This window comes from Leptonychotes weddellii, chromosome 9 (genome assembly GCF_054177405.1).
Source record: "Leptonychotes weddellii isolate Sample4059 chromosome 9, ASM5417740v2, whole genome shotgun sequence".
In the NCBI taxonomy this organism is placed as follows: Eukaryota; Metazoa; Chordata; class Mammalia; order Carnivora; family Phocidae; genus Leptonychotes; species Leptonychotes weddellii.
The window spans coordinates 104,439,732-104,460,512 of record NC_138377.1 but is presented as its reverse complement, the minus strand read 5'-3'; the positions used below and the strand labels follow the sequence as shown (position 1 = coordinate 104,460,512).

The window sequence follows — 20,781 nt, the reverse complement described above, 5'->3', positions numbered from 1 at the left end:
CAATTTCTGCCCCCCTTCATTTTTCCCTTTCTACTATCTTTTTTTTAAACATATAATGTATTATTTGTTTCAGAGGTACAGGTCTGTGATTCCTCAGTCTTACACAATTCACAGCGCTCTGATGTTCTACATGTAAGAAACCTCCTGCCTTTCTGTGGCAACTTCCTCTAGAAAATAATAATATGATAGTATACTCTGAGGCTACACGAGGAGGTGCTTATACTCACCAACAATCTCACTGGGTTCCTTGTTATAAAGCTTTTTGTTCCAGAAAAGGAGTCTGAAGAGTGGAAAGGAGAACAGGAGAATGAAGCAAATCCCAACGAACATGTGTGCAGTAAATCCTGCGAAGTCCAGGCCCTGGAAACAGGAAAGGGGAAATGAAATAACAGATGAGATTCTCCTCTGCATAGGCATAGCTTCCAATTTAGGACCCCCCCAAATGACGGATCCAGGGAGGGCTGAGCTCTGAGACCCAGCAGGGGCAGGCACATCAGGGTGGTGGGTGTTAGCTCAAGGGTCACAGGGCCCCGCACAAAACCCACAGAACAGGTGCTCTTCTCTACAATTTTGAAAATGTTTAAGGTTTGTTTCTTTCATGTCAATAAACCAATCCCTACCGAATAACAAGCAACCTTAGGAGAAAACAAAAACAGTTATCACAGACAATCTCAACATTAACTGGGTCTACCTTCACCACTGGACTGACACATTCGTCCAGGGTGAAAAAAGACACAATGGGGGCAAAACATAAAACTGTGTGGCAATATTTGTCCATTTAAAGGTAAGTTGTGTTTTTTAAATATTTCATTTAAGTCCCTGCTATCAATGTGAAAGAACTTCCTTGGCTGGAGAGCACAGCCCTCTGCAGGGCAGCCAATGGCCATCAGGACTGAGGTGGCCCAGAGTGTCCCTACTGGCCATAAGGGGCCCATGCAGGAGCTTCTCCCTCCCCTCACACTTCCTTTGCCTCTCTGCAGAACTATTTGCCATTGTCAGCTGCTGAGGATGTTTTGGGGTAAAATCCCCCACTAGGTTAATCTGTCACGGAATAAGTTAGCAGCCTCATTAGCTGGTTTTGTCTCTTTTACTCTGTGCTTATACATTCAGCAGATATATACAGATGATCCCTGAAGGTAATTAATATTTTTTGAAGGAAGGTGCCCACTAAAGCAGAGGTACTTGTATCCTGAGTAATTCTGGATCCTCTTTTGCACATATTAACTATAAATTTTTGTCCTGTTAGAAATGATGGGACAATTGGAAAAAAAGGTGAGGGGTAAATTAAAGAAAGAAAAGGACTAAGGAGTTCCTGGAAGGGGCTCCACAACAAAACAACACAGCTTTGAGTGGAAGTATTTGGTTGCTACTAGAGTTGTAATGGGTGGATTTATCAAGTGAGAACAAAGCAGAGCGGGAGAATCCCAGGTGAAAAATTTAAGAAATAATATAGGCAGATGCAATATATCATGGAATATAAATATTCTCATTAAGCTTATTAGGTGCATGTATCTGGGCTTCCCTGCTGCTTTACACGCCTCTGTAATTTCCAACACTCTTCTCCTTAATGTCCTCAGTAACAAAACCACCCACTATTATACTTCCATCAATACAATGCTTAAATGCAGCCCTTTCTTATAGGGTGCTGGTTCTATTTTGCCCCTTTCAGTCTTGTTTTGTACTGTTTTGGTTTTGGCTCCACTCAGCTACTTTCTTCTTAGTTTTCCACAAAGTCTTCACTCAACAGTGGAAGTGGCCAAAATTTGAGGCATGTAAAACTATGAAAAGAGGATCCCCCCAGAATCAGATTAGAACATCCCCAGCCTCTTACACTACATATATTCAAGGAGGATCCAGCTGAGTAACTTTGGCCCACCGGTATTTCTAGGACGCTTTCAGGCTAACTCTGGGACAAGTCAAAACAGTCAGTTGAGTTGTAAGGCTTAGCTGAATCTGCTGACTGTCTTAGTAAATATCATGGTGTAATTTGAAGATAGAATCATGTCTGGAGACTCAACAAGAAGACTCCTAGTGCTATAGAAGAGGGTATGATGACAGGATCTGGTGTGGGACATCCTGCATGTGAGGGATACATCGAGTATGTAGAGGAGAAGTCATGACATACACATACATGGATCTGAGGGAGGTAAGAACCTTCCATGTTCTGCAGACATGTGGAAGTGGGTGATCCCAGTACATGGAAAACAGAGCAGACCATGAGGGCATGAGCTCTGCTACAGAATGCTGACCCAAGAGGAAAGATGGTCAAAAAACCAGAACCCCAAGGTCCACAGAAATTGAAGAGCCATGTGGAAGCAGAAAACCCACAAAGGAGACAAAGAGGAAGTGACCAGAAAGGCAGAGCAGGAAGCAGCAGAGAGTGACACCATCTAAGCTATCAGTTGATGGAGTGGAAGAAATTGGTGGTGGAAGAGCAGCAAAAGAACACCCCAGCATGCACAGCGCATGGTGGGAAAGCCCAGAGGACCATCCCAGTGTACACATCTCTGGGGCACCATGAAGAAGGCCTTCTTCTGACCTGTGAGATGTCATTCAGAAGCACAGGGGATACAGCTCCTTTATACAGATTTTTCAACTGTTATTTAAAACATAGTTAAGGGGCGCCTGGGTGGCTCAGTCAGTTAAGTGTCCAACTCTTGATTTCAGCTCAGGTCATGATCTCAGGGTTGTAAGATCGAGCCCCATATGGGCTCCATGCTGGGCGTGGAGCCTGCTTAAGATTCTCTCTCCCTCTCCCTCTGCCCCTCCCCCCTCTTAAAAAAAATAGCCATGTTCACCACTGGTGAGTCTCCATAGAATAGGCATAAAGGAGTAAATGTAACCAGTGAAGGAGGATTATATCCCCATCAGCCTGTTGGGAGATAAAGGGACAGCACACTGTTGCTCATGGAATCCTACAGTGTAGGAGGACCCTGGAAGTCTTCCCTACCTAACTATTCAGCACTGGAAATCCCACCAACAGAGAGCCATCCCAAGAAATGGGGTAGGAGTGAACAGTGTGTGGAAAGGGTATGGTAGAAGAACTTTCCTCATAACTTCCTGTAACTTCTTCCTAATTCTCAGAGAATGTGGAAGAATTTTCTCATGTGTTCCAAAGTCCAGTACTTTTTTTTTTATTACTCCCCTAAGAGTTTTTTTATTACTCCCCTAAACTTCATATTGAGTATTAACTTTCTTCATGAGTATTTTAAAAATTAATTTCACAATTAATTTTTATTTTATAAAAATAACTAAATAATGCAGAATAAATGTGCACACAAATGTATGGCTGTGCTGTCATTGATAATGAGTCTTTATAAATTAATCTCTGCTGAAGACACTATCCCTGAAACTATGAGTTCATTTGCATTCTCTATACAAATAAGTATTCCCTTATCTCTAAGCTTCTATAAAATAAATTGAAACCACTCTTGGTTATCCACAAAAGGACATTCGTTAGATACCTTTTCTGTGAAATACAGTTTAACCCCAAAATTCAAGTCATTAAGTGGAAGACAAGGAACTCCATCTTCAATAAAACAAGGAGAGCCCTAAGGCCATGTCTCCAGAGGATGTCACTTTGGCACAAAGCTGTGTGAGGATCCTAGGCTGAGCCTCAGTGCAGAGAGGGAGCTCACCTCCAGGGCCTGCTGTGTATTTTTGCAAAAACCTGACCTTTCTCCTTTACTGTTATATTTAAATTCTGGAATATTTACAACAGCATGTCAGCATGTCATGGAGGAATGTGGGAATAGTCTGACAGACCACTCTTTCCATTTAGCTTTCTATATGACTTGGTAGAGGCCCAGGACTCAGAGCCTGTCTTGGGTCACATTCTACTGTTTAGTTCAGAGCATTCAGACCTAGGACTCTAAGGGAGTGCTTAAAATGTTGCAGAGTTAACTCAGTTTATGTCCAAGAAAGACATCATGCTCGGGATTTTACATTAATACTAATGTGATGCTGGCCAGGGGCAGCTAAACTGTTGCATTAACTCATTAATATGTTGTCTTAAGAAGAAGAAAAAAAGAAGAGACAAATAACAGACACTGAAAGCCAAGTTCTAAAAAACAGTCTAATGAAATAAAGTAGCCATGTTCTCACTTGAACTATTTCTATACCCATTCTACTACAAATTGTTTTCTATTTGAACTTTTAAGGTTTTAGGGTTTACATTTGTATATGTAAACTTTTTGTTTACATTTTGTGTATGTAACTTTTGAGTTAATTTTTGCGCAAAGTGGGAAGTGTGGATTGATGTTCATTTTTCCTACATAGGGATGTCCTTTTGTTCCAGGACCATTTGTGGGGAAAAAAACAAACAATAATCCTTTCTTCACTGAATTGGCTTTCCTCCTTTGTCAAAAGCAATTATTCATTGATGTGGGGGTCTGTATCCAGACTCTCTACTTTTTACCTATTTACCTATTTACCAGTAATGATGCCAATACCACGATGTTTTGGTTATTGTGGTTTTATAGTAAGTCTTGGAGTTAGGTAGCGTTAGCCCTCCCATTTTGTTCTTCCCATTAAGAGTTATTTTTGGCCATTCTGAACACTTTGAATTTCCATATAAATTTTAGAGTCAGTTTATCAGTTTCTACCAAAAACAACAACAACTCTGCTATGGTTTTGACAGGGATTGCATAAATCTGTGGATCAATCTGTGAAGAATTGATATATTAACAATATTGGGTCTTCTGATCCATGAACAAAGTATCTCTCTCCATTTAATTAGATCTTCTTTAATTATTCTGCAATATTTTATAGTTTTCAGTATACAGGTCTTGCATATGTTTGGTCAGATTTACCCTAAAGTATTTTATATATTGATGCTAATTTCCAATTGTTTATTGCTAGAATATAGAAAACCACTAATTTTTCTATATTGATCTTATATTGCACACTTGTCAAATTTACTTATTATTTCTAGAATCTATGTTGCAGTCCTTCAGTCCTTCAGACTGCAACATAGATTCTAGAAATGTCCGTAACTAACATGGACAGTTATATCATATGAAGATAAAGACTTTTAATTCCTCCTTTCTGATATGGATGCCTTGTATTTCTTTTCTTGCCTTATTGTATCAGCTCGAGCCTCCAGTAAAATGATACACTGAAGTGGTGAGAACAGACATCTTTGTCTTACTTCTGATCTAAGAAAGAAGGCATTCGGGGTGCCTGGGTGGCTCAGTCGTTAAGCGTCTGCCTTCGGCTCAGGTCATGATCCCAGAGTCCTGGGATCGAGCCCCACGTCGGGCTCCCCACTCAGCGGGAAGCCTGCTTCTTCCTCTCCCACTCCCCCTGCTTGTGTTCCCTCTCTCGCTGTATCTCTCTCTGTCAAATAAATAAAATCTTTAAAAAAAAAAAAAAAAGAAAGAAAGAAGGCATTCAATTTTCACATTTAAGTAAGATGTATTTTCATAGGTGCTCCTTATTAGGCTGATGAAGTTCTCTTATTTTTCTAGTTATTGAGAGACTTTAATCAGTAATGAATGTTCTATTTTGCCAGTTATTTTTCCATTGAGATGATCATATGAATTTTCTCATTTAGTTTGTTAGTAAATTGCATTAATTGGCTTTTCAAATATTATAAATTCTACTTGGTTATGACATATTATCCATTTTATGTATTATTAAGTTGGATATGCTAATTTTTAAAAATTTACTTTTAAAAATTAAAAATCTATGTTCATAAGAAATACTTATTAATAGTTTTCTCATACTGGTTTTGTCCAGTTTAGGTATCAGGGCCCCATAGAATGAGTTGGAAAGTATTCTCTTTTCTTCAATTTGCTGTAAAGCTTTATGTATAATTGGTATTATAGCATTATTTCTTCCTTAAATATATGTAGATTTCACCAAAGAAGCCATCTTAGCTTTGGTCGCTCCAGATTCTCAGTTCTATCCCCTCAATTCAGGGAGTCTGAAGGGCTCCACATGGGTTTTCCATCCCTGTACTACATCCTAGAAACTCTCTCAAGGCAGCAAACTGGGGCAATCATAGGGCTCACCTCATTTGTTTCTCCATTCTCAGGGATCACTGTCCTTTTTTTTTTTTTTGCCTGCTATCCAGTTTCTTGCTTATCACTGTCTGGTTTTGTTTGGGGTTTTGTTTTTTGGATTTTCGTTAATTTTCTTTTGGGATATCTCAAGCAAGTGGGCAAATCCAGTCCCTGTTACTCTATCTTGGCCAGAGCAGAAGCTGTGTTATCTTTTTTTATCCATGTGTATCCACATACAAATGTTCTGGGAGACTAGATGCACCAAAACATTAAGAGGATTTATCTCTGAGTGGTGAGATTATGGCAATTTTTAAATTTTGTATGTATGATTTATATTTTCTACAATAAAGGTATTACTGCAAAATAAAAATAAAACAGCATTTTTCTCTAAAAATAGTTCTCTCCAATGTGTATGAGGCCCACCCTGGATGATAGGAGCCCCTAGAACAGATTATAGGGCTCTGCCAACTTCTGATGTGCTCCAGGGTAACATGATAATGGGCATACTGCTCAGTTCATGAAGCAAGCCTGGTAAAGTGTTGCCAGCCAATTTCCCATGGTAACTAGGAAGTATTACAGTTCAGACAAAGCATCTAAATTATACCCTGAATCTCTAGAATATGGTGGGTCTACAAAATGTCCATCAACATCTCAGAGCCATGAGCTCCCAAAAGTTTAAATATTTTTACAGAAGACAGCACGCATGCACAAACACACTGACACACTTCACAGACCCACACAGAAACACATCATCTACAATAAATGATACCAATTTGGAAGCATTTTTGCTAATACTTCACAGAAGAAATATTGAGAAAATTCTAATGACCAAAGAATGTTAATTGGAAACTATATAATTTTAATTTTAATTCTTTTAATATAAATAAAATATCATTTTCACTCTCTAGTACTTTGTTTTTCCTTTAGTGTACAAAGAAATTATATATTAATATTTATAAGAGCTTTCAAAAAATTCCTAAAGACCTTCATTTTATGATCCTTTTTAAAAAAAATCTTAAATTCTTCAGTAAATTCATCCACCACAGTTGAAAAATGCAAGGGGACAGATCATTTTATTCTTAATATTAGTTGGAAGAAACCTCAGTTCCCATTAATATAATATACTATGACTAAGTAGATAATGTTATCCATCATCAGACCACCTCACTCTACACTGCAGGATCAGTCACCTAACCTCCCCTCTCAAGATAACCAATAGCACTTAATATGAAGAAGTGATATGGAAGAGCTTAGTTTCTAATAAAAGCTTCCACATTGGGTAGAATGCTAAATGGGCAAGTAAGTTGGGATCTATATTTATTAAAAGCAACCCTGTTACACTGGTACATACATACCATCTTCCTCAACTCCTGGTTGGAAACAATAATGACATTTGGTGGGTCCCCAATGGCAGTGGCAGCTCCTCCAATATTTGTGAAGATCACTTCTGCAATCAGGACTTGTCTTGGATCAAGGTTGAGCACCTCACATAACCTGTCACAAATGGACGAAAATAAAAGTAGCCATGCTATTCAATTGTGACAGGCCCATGTGCAACCTAAATATTTTCAAAGCACTTGCTTAATCAAGACAGGCGTGCACGTGCATGCGCGCACACACACACCCCTATAAGAAATGCAATGCTGAGGAATAAACAAAGACAACAATGTTTACAGAGCTACAGTTGGCCCTCAGCATTGCATTTCTCTGAAAGTTAACTGACTACCCATCTGAACCATCAGTGTGAAAATGTACCCCCATCAGAAACCACCCCCGGCCCAGATCTGGAGGGAGCACAGTTCCCTGTGTGCAGGCCCTGGCACATGTAAATTGGTGCTGACCACCAGACTCCTCGGAGTCAGGGGTGGGGCAGCACACAAAGCACCAACACTCAGTAGCTCACATCAAGCCTACCAGCCTAATTCCTTACCCACCTTCCCTTTCTCAGATGCTGAGGCCCTAATGTGTCTCCTAGCCCCTTCCCTCTAACTACTACCTGTGGACCTCTTCCAGAGAGAAGGAGCACACACTCTACAGCTGTGGGTCCCTGCCTTGGCTGAACACTAGATTTGTCTGGGAACCTTTGCAAGTCCTGCTGTCCAGCCCATGACAGACCAATCCCTGGGAGTAGGCTTGAGGAGCAGCATTCTACAGCTCCTTAGGTGGATCCAGTGAGCATGAAGTTGAAAAATGTTGCCTTAAAGAAGGTTTAGGAAACACATCATGGCTCACCACACCTGTCCATTTGCAGCACCCACTTCCATATAGAAACCAGGCCTTGGGTCTCCAGGCTGCTGCAGTCAGGGGTCCTTCCCACCACCTCCCAGCTCAGAGCATAACCAATAGCACATCTGAGGGGGGTCAGCCTACAGAGCCATGCGTGGAAGCTGAGGAGGGAATGGTATCCAGGGACCAGGGACAGGAATGAATCCAAAAAGAGGATCAGACCCCAAACAGCAGCAGCAGCAGCAGCTCTCAGCTGAGGGAGCTCCCAGGATCCGGCTCCAGCAAGAAAATAATTAGTGTACACTAATCAATAATGCTGGAGCAAGCATAGAGATGGCATCCTATGTAAATGGGTCTAACTCTTTAACTGTGAAGACTAATGCTACTCCAGACAAAGGCAGAAGAATGTGATTAAGCTCATAAAGTCATGAAGAATATGGTAATATAAATAGTGAATCTGAGCACACTAACGCTTGAATCTTCAAAGATGCAGTTTTTAGACTAGTAAATGGAATTGCTACTCTCACAGAAAATTACAAAGTTGGTTCCTGGAACAGTGAGGATATAAACAAATCCCAGCAAGGCTTGGGGATGCCAGGAATATGGATGCCCCCCTGGAAGCCCGCTCTCATTGGAGCTGCCATCAGAGAGTACAACGATACACTGGGACCTGGCGTCTGTGGGTGATACTACTGTTTTCAAACCAGTGACAGCAGCAGAGTCGCCTTGGTAGGAGGGGGTGAGTATGGCCTGCCTCTTGCCCCCTGAGGTCTCCTCGAGGCAGAGTTTGGTATCTGCCATTAGTAGTACATGGTACAGTTTACAGCACCCTTGAAACACGTTCGTTCCAGCCTTCATTTGCCCTCAGAAGAACCCCACATACTAGGAGGTGTTACACTCCCCTCACAGGAAGCTCCAGTGTCCCTCACCCCAAATCCCTGCCTACATGCGGGGAGTGAAAAGGCAGCCAAGTTTGCAGGAGCTTGGCCAAGAGACCAACTCTCCACACTGTAGACAGCACCCATGGGGATGCTGCCTGCTCGCTGCTCCTCTCCCCAAACCCCTCCCCTCTGCTCCAATTCACTCCACCTCAGAGAGTCGCCATTCTTCAAATGCCAAAGGCATCACCTAGAATTAGTCCTGAGCCCTGGAAGTAGCCCCTTATTGATCACTTTGAACTTGCTATGTCTTATGTCTCGTGTCCAGGAGGGTCTCTTGTCCAGCAGAATCCTCAAAACACTAGCTTGGGTTAGTCCCTTTGATGGTACAACCCAGATCAGTGTAGCTAAAGTGACTTGTCTGGGGCCCTTCATTATGTAGCTTGGTCCCCTGAACCCCCAGGGGGTACCTGTTTCCCTAGGACCAGCCGAATACCAGGACATGAGAGGCCTAAGCAGGGAAGGACCATGATATGCTGGGGAACCATCTTCAAAATAAAGAACATCAAGTATGGATAAAAGGGGACACCCGGGTGGCTCATCGGTTGAGTGTCCAACTCTTGATTTCAGCTCAGGTCATGATCTCAGGGTTGTGAGATCCAGCCCCAAATCAGGCTCCATGCTCAGCATGGAGTCTGCTTGAGATTCTCTCTCTCCCTCTGCCCCTCTCCCCACTTGTGCTCTCTCTCAAATAAATAAATAAAATCTTTAAAAAAAAAAGTATGGATAAAAGTATAGGCCCATGGCCTTGCAAGGAGCCTGCATGACTGGGTCTGAAGCTCAAGCTTCAGAAGATTCAGGGCAAATGGCCTCTGATGCTCAATAAATGTCTAATTAATGAAGTGGATGGAATTCAAAGGAATGAAATGGGGAATCAAAATGAATCTCTCTCTCCCAAAGTTACCCTGCAAAGCCTTGTCAGGCCAGGTCCTGCAACCCTCCAAGGAGCCTGGTGAGAGCAAGATGGCTGCCCCGCTTTCCCCAGCCCCTGGCTACATGCTCCTCCCCACATGGCAGGAGCTCCCACACTGCTCTGTCACACCTGTGACCAGCCCAATGGACAAGAACTTCTGGCACCTAACAGTCTGTCCCCCACCCCTGGACAGCAAAGCCGGAGTCTTCTGACTCCCACAGGTGTTTCTGTGGCCACCACCACTGCTGTCACAGCCACAGCTGAAACCATAGCCTTAGCCAAGAGCACTGAGCACCACAGTCCCAAGGGATGCACAGGCTAGACCAGGGCACACCAGCAAAGGGAAAGTGGGGACTAGATTGAGCAGCAAGAATACACCACCATGAGCCTGGCCTAATGCCCATGCAGGGCCACTCTGCATACCTTATGGTCACAGGAGTAAAAAGCAGCAATGTGGTGACATTGTCCAGGAAGGCAGACAGGACAGCAGCAATGAGACACAACATGATGATCATGGCCCACACTCTTCCCCTAGACAGTCGGTACGTCTGAGATGCACACACACAGAAAGGAACAAGCCAGGATCAGTGGGGTTGAAGAATAAATGTGACTTTTCATTAGGGATTCTAAGAACTAGGGGTCCAAAAAAAACACTGCATGGTGGATTAAAACTTAGACCCATGAATTCCTAAATTTGCTAAGATGAGGAAGTGATATCTTGTACCTGAACATTCTGAACCCACATTGACCTACGTTCCTTCCTTCTGATTCTCCTTCTCACAGTGCCCTGTGATGGTTCACTGATTACAGTGTTATAGCCCTCTATCCCTTTAACATTACCCAGTATTTTACAATCTCCTTTTGGTTAGACAGACTGGGCTGCGACCCTTAAACCTAATGATTGTTGGCAACTTAGATTTACGGACTTTTAGTACCAATATTGAGAGGAGACCAGATATTTGAAGGTGCAAGAGGGTACACAAAGATGGCAAAAATCATAGCATAGTTCTATCATTCAGAGTTTGCAAAAGGGTTTGATGAGTAAATAATCTTTTAAAAGAACTTTCCAGTTCAAAAAAAAAAAATCAAGCATAACATTAGCCTTTGCATTAGGAGAGCATGGCAAGATCTCCTCTCACCAACCCTGAGTGACAGCACCAGTGCAGTCTGGCTGTCAGAACTTGCTGGTGGATTCCTCAGGATTCCAGGTACAAAAGTGAATGTTTATATGTTCAATGATTAGAAAGTGATCACTGAAATTATTTCACCAAAAAGCAAGTAATCAGAAACTGATGACTTGAAATATTTAGATGGTCTAAAATGCAAAACAATATTTGATATGTAGCTTTCAACTTGCCAATTTAACTAATGTTACACAAACATTCGACTCAAATATTCTTTTCTTTGATCTCCTTCTTCAGTTTACTGAGAAGAAAGTGTTGCTCAGAGCCACCAACTCTGCACAGCAACTGTACCCAGGCTTACATCTGTGATTTTGAAAATGAGAATGAACTTTAAAATATTTGCTTTAAATGGTAGTTTTATTAACTGAATATGTCATGGCAAATAATTAATTAATTAATACATAAATATTAAATGTCACATCAAACCTACCTTTACAGCACAATAATCAAAAAATCCAGTTTCTGAAAATATGGCTACTAAGATCATCTGTGGGGAAAACAGAAAAAGGAGATAAGGAGAATCTTTTAGCAGTGCACCATCCTGAAAGGACATCAGAGTGATCAGTTACAGATCTCAGCTCTGGCCTCTGCATGACATCAAGCTTCTTGCTCTCTTGCTCAGTGTAATCCACTTATGAACTTCCTGAATGGAGCCTCTTGTTAACAGGTTTGTACCTCTATATTTTTGTCCAGGGATATATGTACCCAAGGTACATTATCATTCCACCTAATCTTCACAACAAACATCAGATATTATCATTACCCTCTGTTTTTTTTTTTAAAGATTTTATTTATTTATGTTAAACAGAAAGAGAGAGCACGCATGAGCAGGGAGAGGGCCAGAGGGGAGGGACAAGCAGACTCTTTGCTGAGCTTGGAGCCTGACGGAGGCCCAATCCCATGATCCCGAGACCATGACCCAAGCTAAAACCAAAAGTTGGACGTTCAACCAACTGAGCCACCTGGGTGCCCGTCATTACTCTGTTATACCAGGAAACCAGGGGGCAGATTTGGGAGACGACTTGCTAACAGTCACAAAGCTAGAAGCAGGAAAGGAAATGAGCCAGAATATGGCCTTCTGTACCTACATGTCCACACAAGCAACAATTAAACATTTTAACATTTTTAAACTGGGTTAAATTTTGTTTTCTAAAATAATGAAACAGATTTTCATCACCAATTTGATCAAGACATGCAAATAAGAGCAGTTACATTGAAATGATTATTCTCTGGGTTCTATATGAACCCAGAACTTGTGCTTCTTTCTAGTGATGACATAAGAGACAGTAACAAAAAGTAATGTCCCATTTACTCCAAATCTAATCAACCAGATATTTCAACCAGCCAGAACTTTCTGGATGATTATGTGTTATACCTCCTAAGATGGCAATATACCAATGCATTGAACTTGGAGCAAGAAGATGCAGGTTCAAGTACTAATTCTGCCACTTAGAAGTAGTTTAACCTTGTGCAAACAAAATTATTTAATCCTCTGTATTTCAGCTTTTTCCCCTCAACCTTAAATGTTTTATTCCTTGTAAGACTATTGTAGAAATTCAATAAAATTATGTAAATTAAAGTACTTAGAAAATAGTAGGCCCAATACTGTCTTTCAAATATACTGCATAAAATGAAAATTTCCAAAAATCAGTTTAGACTCAATAAAAATATCTATCTCATCTATAGTGACCATTGATGTTTATCCTAACCCAAATGGCCACCTCCACCTGTTGCTGTCTGTAGAATGTGGTGCTTCACTCACCAGTAGATGCTTCACATGAACTGAATTGAATGGGTAGGTCCTGTGTGGTCTTCCATTGTTGTGGGGAAGCTGGCCCACATATTTGCTGCCAAAACTACCCAGAAGAGACTGATACTCAGGGATTGGGGTAAGTAGCCCCATAGGTGGCTGACTGCCATGAAATAAAGAAGAAAAGGCAGGGGCCTGGATATATGAACTATCTTTCCACATCCAAAGTTTTAGAATCTTGCTGAACTGACATCAACTGAGAAAAAAACTAAACCATTTGTTATGGGCTCAATTGTGCTACTTTCCCCCACAAATTCCTATGGTGAAATCTTAACCCCAGTACCTCAGAATAAGTTAAAGTGAGGCCCTAATCCAGTATGACTGGTATCCTTATAAGAAGAGGAGATAGCACACAGACACACACAGAGGGAAGACCAGGTGACAATACAGGGGAAAGATGTCATCCACAAGTCAAGCAGAGGCCTCAGAAGGAACCAACCCTGCTGACACCTTGGTCTCAGAAATCCAGCCTCCAGAAGTGTGAGGAAATAAATTTATGCTTTTGAAGCCACCAATCTGTGGTACTTTATTATTGCAGCCCCAGCAAACTAATACACCATCCATTTAAGGTGTTTTTTTACAAACCATTTCAAATACTAACAAAATGGTAAACACACACTTGCCTAAGGTTTTTTTTAAACTTATTTTATGAGACGTCTGTTATATCTTCTTTCTTCTTTCCAGATGTGCAGGCCCCACTATATACTTTTCAGGACCAACAGGATTATGAGTTTCTCTTTAAAGCCTAAGTTCAGAGAATTGCCCTGTCTCCTTACACTCTACTCAGAAAGGAGGCAGCTAGATTGGATCACATTAAAGCCTAGAGTAGCATGGCCGTCTGTTATGACTACCCAGGAGGAATAAACATTACCAAGAAAAATGCGGAAATATAGTAACCTGCTTTATGCAAAGTAGGTCTTTTGTCCAGAAAGGGAAAACCCTCCTTCAGACCACGTAGCTGTTGTGGGTCTGTTCAAGAACACATGCAGCATTCCCACTGCCGTCCAGGCCCTTATCAATTTTCACTTATTCTAGTTAAATCAGTTTATGACACATAAACTATTCCTTAGGGACAATTTCTTCCATTTTCCATGTAATTACAGGAGTGTTTTTCTAATCACCAAAACTTACATGGTTCACTTATTTAGAATATTCCATTTTATATTTTAAGAGCAGTAATTTTATACTTTAAGGCCATTTTAAAAATTTGCTAAATTTTTTAAATGGCAATATTATTTAACTACCAGACAGGCCTACGGCTGCAATTCTCCACCTAACTAACCAGAGCACCAATCATTCCATTCCTCCACAGGAGAAATTTTCTAGACCTGTACTAACACTTCTTAATCAAGCCCTAATTGTCAAGCAGTACAATGTCTTTAATATAATGAAAGATTATTAGCAGTAGCAACAAAAGAGAAGGTGCTGGGTTACAGCAGGCTGGGAGCCCTGTCCCACTGGGAGGACTATAATTACCATGCCAAATAGCAGGGCCAAAGTCTCAAAATCAATCCACTCCACCACATGGGTCAGGCTGGGTCTCTGCAATCAAAGCACAAATTTCCCAATTAATCTTGGGCATCATCTTCTTGGTGACAGGCTGTAAAAAAAAAATGTGCTATTCTTTATGGCAAGCCCACTCATTGGGCCAGAGTCAAAAATCACACCATCCCCTTGCCTTTGAAATTAGAGTATACCATCAATGAAAACCACTTGTGACCCAAGGCATAATAATGTCAAGCCTATGCATTTAGTTATAAGAAAAGCAAATTTCTTAAATCCTGTCCCTGGCAACTCCATGAAGAACTATATCCTGAATTGCAGGATTGACCCTTGAGGTTGTGAGGTCCCCACATGCCTTCCTTGGTGTTGGAGCATGAGGCCAGGATGGCAATAACTGAAGGACACACTTGTCCTACTCGCCAGTTGTCCGTCCACTCTCACTTCATCTTCTAACAACCCTGCAGAGCAGGGAAGGCTGGAGTCATGGGGAAATGGGAACATGGAGTGTAAAGCGAGGGCACTTTAAGACTCTAGTTGTTGGGAAAGGACTGCACAGTGGCCCAGGATGCTAACCACAGCACAGGCTGTGTGCCACATTAACGTTTTCTAAAATAAAATAACTACTACTATACTACTACTTAAGAGTTAATAAAAGTAACAGTGGCTTATGTATAAGTTTTAGGACTCTGGGACATTTTACCCTAGAGTTAGCATTTGTTTATACCAACTCTAGCCAAGAAAAATTAAATAAATAAATAAATAAATAAATAAATAAATAATAACTGAACATAGCTCCACATAGTTTTTTAAACCAGTTATTATTCTTTGGTTGACTGGATGGCCTAGAGTAGCGCTTTGCAGAACGTTCCTCTGAATTCTATAGAGTCGTTTACAAATCCACTTCTGTGTGCTGCCACCTTGTTCGGTTCCAGTACTGCTCCTCAAACAATGGCAGGCCTCCATCTTCAGTGGGTGCTTGGCCTCTCCTGCCTCCCTACATTCACTCCTATGTTCCTGCCAGACAAGCCACACACAGACACTGATTATGTGCCATCAACCCCCAGACACACATCTCTAGGGACCTCCTGGTGTCTGCAAGACAGTGCCAACCTCACCATTTATCACCTCTGCTCCAGGCAGGATGACCCCCTCTAGTTCCCAAGGGCCGACAGCACCAAGTCAACCCTAACACCACTCAGCTATATAGCCTGGGGCAAATGAGTGACCATGATGAGCCTTTCCTCAACCAAAATGGGGAATAAAAAATGTGTGTGTGATAAAGTCAAATGAAAAATACTCATCAGTGTTGAAAGGTTTATTAGTTCATGCTTCTAGCATGGTTCCTGAGGGAGAAATGTGGAAAGAGTATATGAAAGAATGAAAATCACCAGCTAACACCTAATTTCTAGACTGTCTTTAAATCTTATACCCTATGGAGTGGTAAGCCATTGATTCAAAATGTTACAACTTACATCTCCAATCACAGCCAGCGCTGCTAATGCCGCAAGGGAACCCAACATGGCTGCCAGGGTTCTGTGAACAATCTGGAAAAGATCGCAGGAAATTATTTCATTCTGGTCCACAGGGGTTTAAAATGCACAAAAGCCTATATTGCTATTTGTATCCATTAATGTCAGCCATTCTGTACGATATCTATTAAGAAAATAAATAAATCATGGGTCTTGCTGTTTCAGTCACACACAAATAGCACAGTCTGCCTTCTAAAGAAAGCTGATTTCATTTCCTGAATAATTAGATGACCCAGAAGTAGAAGCAGAAGGCTACAGTATGTTCTATAAAGAAGCCTGCAGTAAATTGTCATTAATTATTTACCATATGATCCCTAGGCAACCAGACCATTAGTTCCACAACATAAATCAATTCTGCCCCATTACTGAGACTGTTATTAAACCAAAGGTATATTGTCAAATACTTAATCTAATTGAGACTTCAGTGTTATCACTGAATCATGAAAGTACTTTTTCTGTTTAATTATAATTCAAATGGACATGGAATTTCTGAGACAAAATATGAAGAAAGGCAAGGATGCAGAGAAATTGGAACCCTCCAACATTGCTGGTGGGAATGTAAAATGGTGCAGCCATCATGGAAAAACTTGGCAGTTTCTCAGTAAGTTAAATAATAAATTACCATATAATCAGAAATTCAACCCCTAGGAATTTACTCCAGAGAAATGAAACATATGTCCTATTAAATTAATTAAATAAGCCAATTAAACTGAAGTGGCTCTAACACCTTAGCAGCCTACTAAGCAAACCAAAATCTAAGCCTATAATAAATGCCTCAAGGTTAAGAAATCAAAATCTAAGGACAACTCATCATAAACAGCCAACTAGACTTCCCAAATATGGCAAACACTTAGGCTATAGCTAAACAAATTATTTCCTTGCTACGCTTTCCCCTTTTCCCTGTAAAAGTCTTTCCCATACCTCCTGTTGGTAGAGCACTCCTAAGCACTCCCAGTTTGGCACTGCCCAATTCAAACAAATTTTTGCTCAAATAAACTCTTAAAAATTTACTATGCCTTGATCTTTTAATAATTCACATAAAGCATAAATGTTCATAGCAATATTATTCAAAATAGACAAAAACTGGAACATTCCAAATGTCTATCCATGGTAAGTGGATAAAGAAAAAGTAGTATATGTTACAACATAGAACTACTGATACATGCTATGTTATGAATGAACCCAAAATACATTATGCAAAGTAAGAGAAGTCAAACACAAAAGACTGCATATTGTGTCATTCCATTTATATGAACTGTCCAGAAAAGGTTAATTTAGAGAGACAGAAAGATCAGGGTTGCCTAAGGCTGGAGGTAACAATAGAGACTGATTGCAAATGGGCCCTAGGGGTCTTTATGGGGTGATGGAACATTCTAAAACTGTATCATGCTAATATTTGCTGCTGTGGTCTGAATGTTTGTGTCCTCCCAAAATTCATATGTTGAAATTCTGATCCCTAAAATGATGGTATTAGAAGGTGGGCTTTTGGGAGATCATGAGGTCATGAGGGCAGATTCCTCATGAATGTGATTCGTGACCTTATAAAAGAGGATCCAGAGAGATCTCTTGCTTCTTCTACCACGTGAGGATACAATGGAAAGTCTGCAACCCATAAGAAGGCCCTCACCTAATGCCTCCAGAACTGTCATTTATAAGCCACTCAGTTTGTGGCATTTTGCTATAGCAGCCCTAAGAAACTAGTACTGAGAAGTGAAGACACTGCTATAATCTCTAAAAATGTTGAAGCAGCTTTGGAACTGGGTAATGGGTAGAAGGTGGAAGAGCCTGGAGGCGCACACCAAGAAAAGCCTACATTGCTACTAACAGACCATTAAAAGCAATTCTGGTGAGTGCCCAGAAGGAGAGCTGTCTGAGGAGAAGCCTCAGTCTTCATAGAGAATACCTAAGTGGTTGTGAACACAAAATGTTGGTGAAATATCAACGGTAAAGGCCATTCTGAGGAGATCTCACACAGAATGAGGAACATGTTATTGAACAATGGAGAATAGGTGATCCTTGTTATAAAGTGGCAAAGGACTTGGTTGAATTGTGTTTGTATCTTAGTTTGTGCAAGGTAGAACTTGTAAGGGATGAAATTGGCTAACTGGCTGAGGAGATTTTTAAGCAAAGAGATGAAAGTGCTGCCTGATTACTCCTCAGTGCTTGGAGTAAAATGAGAGAAGGGAGAAATTACTTAAAGATGGAATTGTTAATCAAAAAGGAAGCCAAACTTTAAAATTTGGAATTCTCAGCCTATCCAAACTGAAAGAAATGAGAAAGTTTATTTAGGAGAGAACACAAAGGGCATGGCCAAATTTGGTAAGGTTATCAGTTTGGATCTGACATCTCAACAGAAGCTAGGAGCTAGTCACCAAGACAATGGGGAGAATAGTCAGCTTCTAAACAGAAGCCAAGACCTGCCATCCAACACAGTGAAAGAATAGCCCAGAAGGTATTTCAGAGATCATCAGGGCTGCCCCTCCCATTCTAGGACCAGAGTGCAAAGGCCTACATGGCAGAAAGATTTCAAAGGGTGAGCCAATGCCGCTTGGCACTGCTTCACATTGTGGGCTCCAGTGGACCTAGGGCACCCAACAAGGCACAGGGGGCATGGCTTTCTCCACCTAGATTTTGAAGAATGGACCCCCTGGAGCCCTAGGCTTTGGACCCAGGCATAGGACCACCAAGAGCATAAGATCACAGCAGAAAGCCCCTACTAGGGCAATGCCCAGTACAGCAGTAGACCAGTAGAGCCATGGGCCTTTGATTCCAGCCTGCAGAATGGGGTGTGTCCAGCAAAGTCATGAGGGCAGGGCTACCTAAAGCAGTGAAGGCAGGACCCTACTGGTTTTGAACTTGCCAGGGACCCATCAATCCTTTCATCTTTCCTATTTCTCCCTTCTGTAATGGGAATATCTATCCTATGCCTGTTCAACCATTGCATTTTGGAAGCACATCTGAGTTCACACATTCAACATCTTTGGTTCAGAGCTGGGAGAAATTTGTCTCCAGATACATATTCACTCTCATCCATATCTGATTTAGATGCTATTTAGATGAGCCTGAGGACTTCAGACTTTTAAGTTAATGCTAGAATGAGTTAGGACTTCTAGGGTTATCGAAATGGAATGAATGTATTTTGCATTTAAGAAGGACATAAATTTTGGGAAGCGAGGGGTAGAATATTATAGTCTGAATGTTTCTGTGTCCCCAAAACTGTGAGAAATAAATTTGTTGTTGATGAGGCACCCAGTCAGTGGTACTGCATTGTAGCAGCCAAAACAGACTGAGATAGGTGTTAAGGGTTGGTGAACACAGAATGGAGCCCCTCTGCCCTCAGCACAGATGGACACTCCAGGCCCCAGGACATAGAAGGGAGCACCTCTGCCCAACAGTCAGGGACTCCTGAGATAAGAACCACCCCATCCCATCACAGGACCCCTGGAGGAGTCTGGTGCCTCCAAAATGAAATTCAAGTAAGGCTGCTTCCTATTCACATAACAGTCAAGGCACAATGTCCAGGCAGTGGCAGACAACTGTGCTCAGGGAATGGCCAGAACAAGCTGGAGGGAGAACAGTGGGACAGATATTTCTCCCACAGAGTCCCGAAGGGGCTTTGGGGCTAGAAACAATGAGATTTCCCAGCGCATCTAGGAGAATGGCTAAAATAAAAAGTAGAAACAACACCAAATGTGGGCAAGGATGCAGACTGGCTCACTCACATGTTCTTGTGGGAATGAAAATGGTCCAAAAAACTAAACGAGCAACTACTTTATAACCCATCAATTCCATCCCAGACATTTTATTCCAGAGAAATAAAAACCCACGTTCACAGAAAACCTGTACATGAATAATCATAGCAGCTTTATTTGTAACTGCCCCAAACTAGAAATAATCAGATGTTCTTCAAGAGGTGAGTGGTTAAACATCTATGTCATGGTGAAAAGGTACAAACCACTGATAGAAGCAACATTCTTGAAATGATAAAATTATAGAAATAGTGGGCAGATTAGTAATTGTCAGTGGGAAGGGGATTATAAGGAATGGAAGGAATTGGGTGTGGATACAAAAGGGTAACATGAGGGGTCCTTATAGGAATGGAAATATTCTGTATCTTGAATGTGGTTACATTAATATGATGATTGTGATTTTCTACTATAGTTTTGTAAAGAGGAGCTGAATATGCCAGACCCAAAATACACCACTTTGGCATATTGATTTTTTTTGCATAGTTTTTTTTATTATGTTGTGTTAATCACCATACATTACATCATTAGTTTTTGATGCAGTGTTCCATGATTCACTGTTTGCGTATAACACCCAGTGCTCCATTCAATACGTGCCCTCTTTAATACCAATCACCAGGCTAATGCATCCTCCCACCCCCCTCCCCTCTAGAACCCTCAGTTTGTTTCTCAGAGTCCATAGTCTCTCATGGTTTGTCTCCCCTCCAATTTCCCCCCCTTCATTTCTCCCTTCCTACTATCTTCTTCTTTTTTTCACATATATTATTTGTTTCAGAGGTACAGATCTGTGATTCAACAGTCTTACACAATTCACAGTCCTCACCATAGCACATACCCTCCCCAATGTCTGTCACCCAGCCACCCCATGCCTCCTACCCCCCACCACTCCAGCAACCCTCAGTTTGTTTCCTGAGATTAAGAATTGCT

The 20,781-nt window shown here is 41.2% G+C and overlaps 1 protein-coding gene across 1 annotated transcript in view; it reads right to left on the bottom strand.

Moving 5' to 3' along the window:
* OCA2 (OCA2 melanosomal transmembrane protein) overlaps positions 1 to 20,781 on the bottom strand; it is a 305,845-nt gene that overhangs the window by 189,854 nt on the left and 95,210 nt on the right. The window contains exons 7-12 of the mRNA XM_081831883.1: positions 16,052 to 16,166; positions 14,553 to 14,618; positions 11,697 to 11,753; positions 10,506 to 10,630; positions 7,361 to 7,499; positions 228 to 360 (exon numbers count right to left, since the gene is read on the bottom strand). Coding sequence (XP_081688009.1) covers positions 228 to 360; positions 7,361 to 7,499; positions 10,506 to 10,630; positions 11,697 to 11,753; positions 14,553 to 14,618; positions 16,052 to 16,166 — 635 coding nt within the window. The remainder of the gene's footprint in view (positions 1 to 227; positions 361 to 7,360; positions 7,500 to 10,505; positions 10,631 to 11,696; positions 11,754 to 14,552; positions 14,619 to 16,051; positions 16,167 to 20,781) is intronic.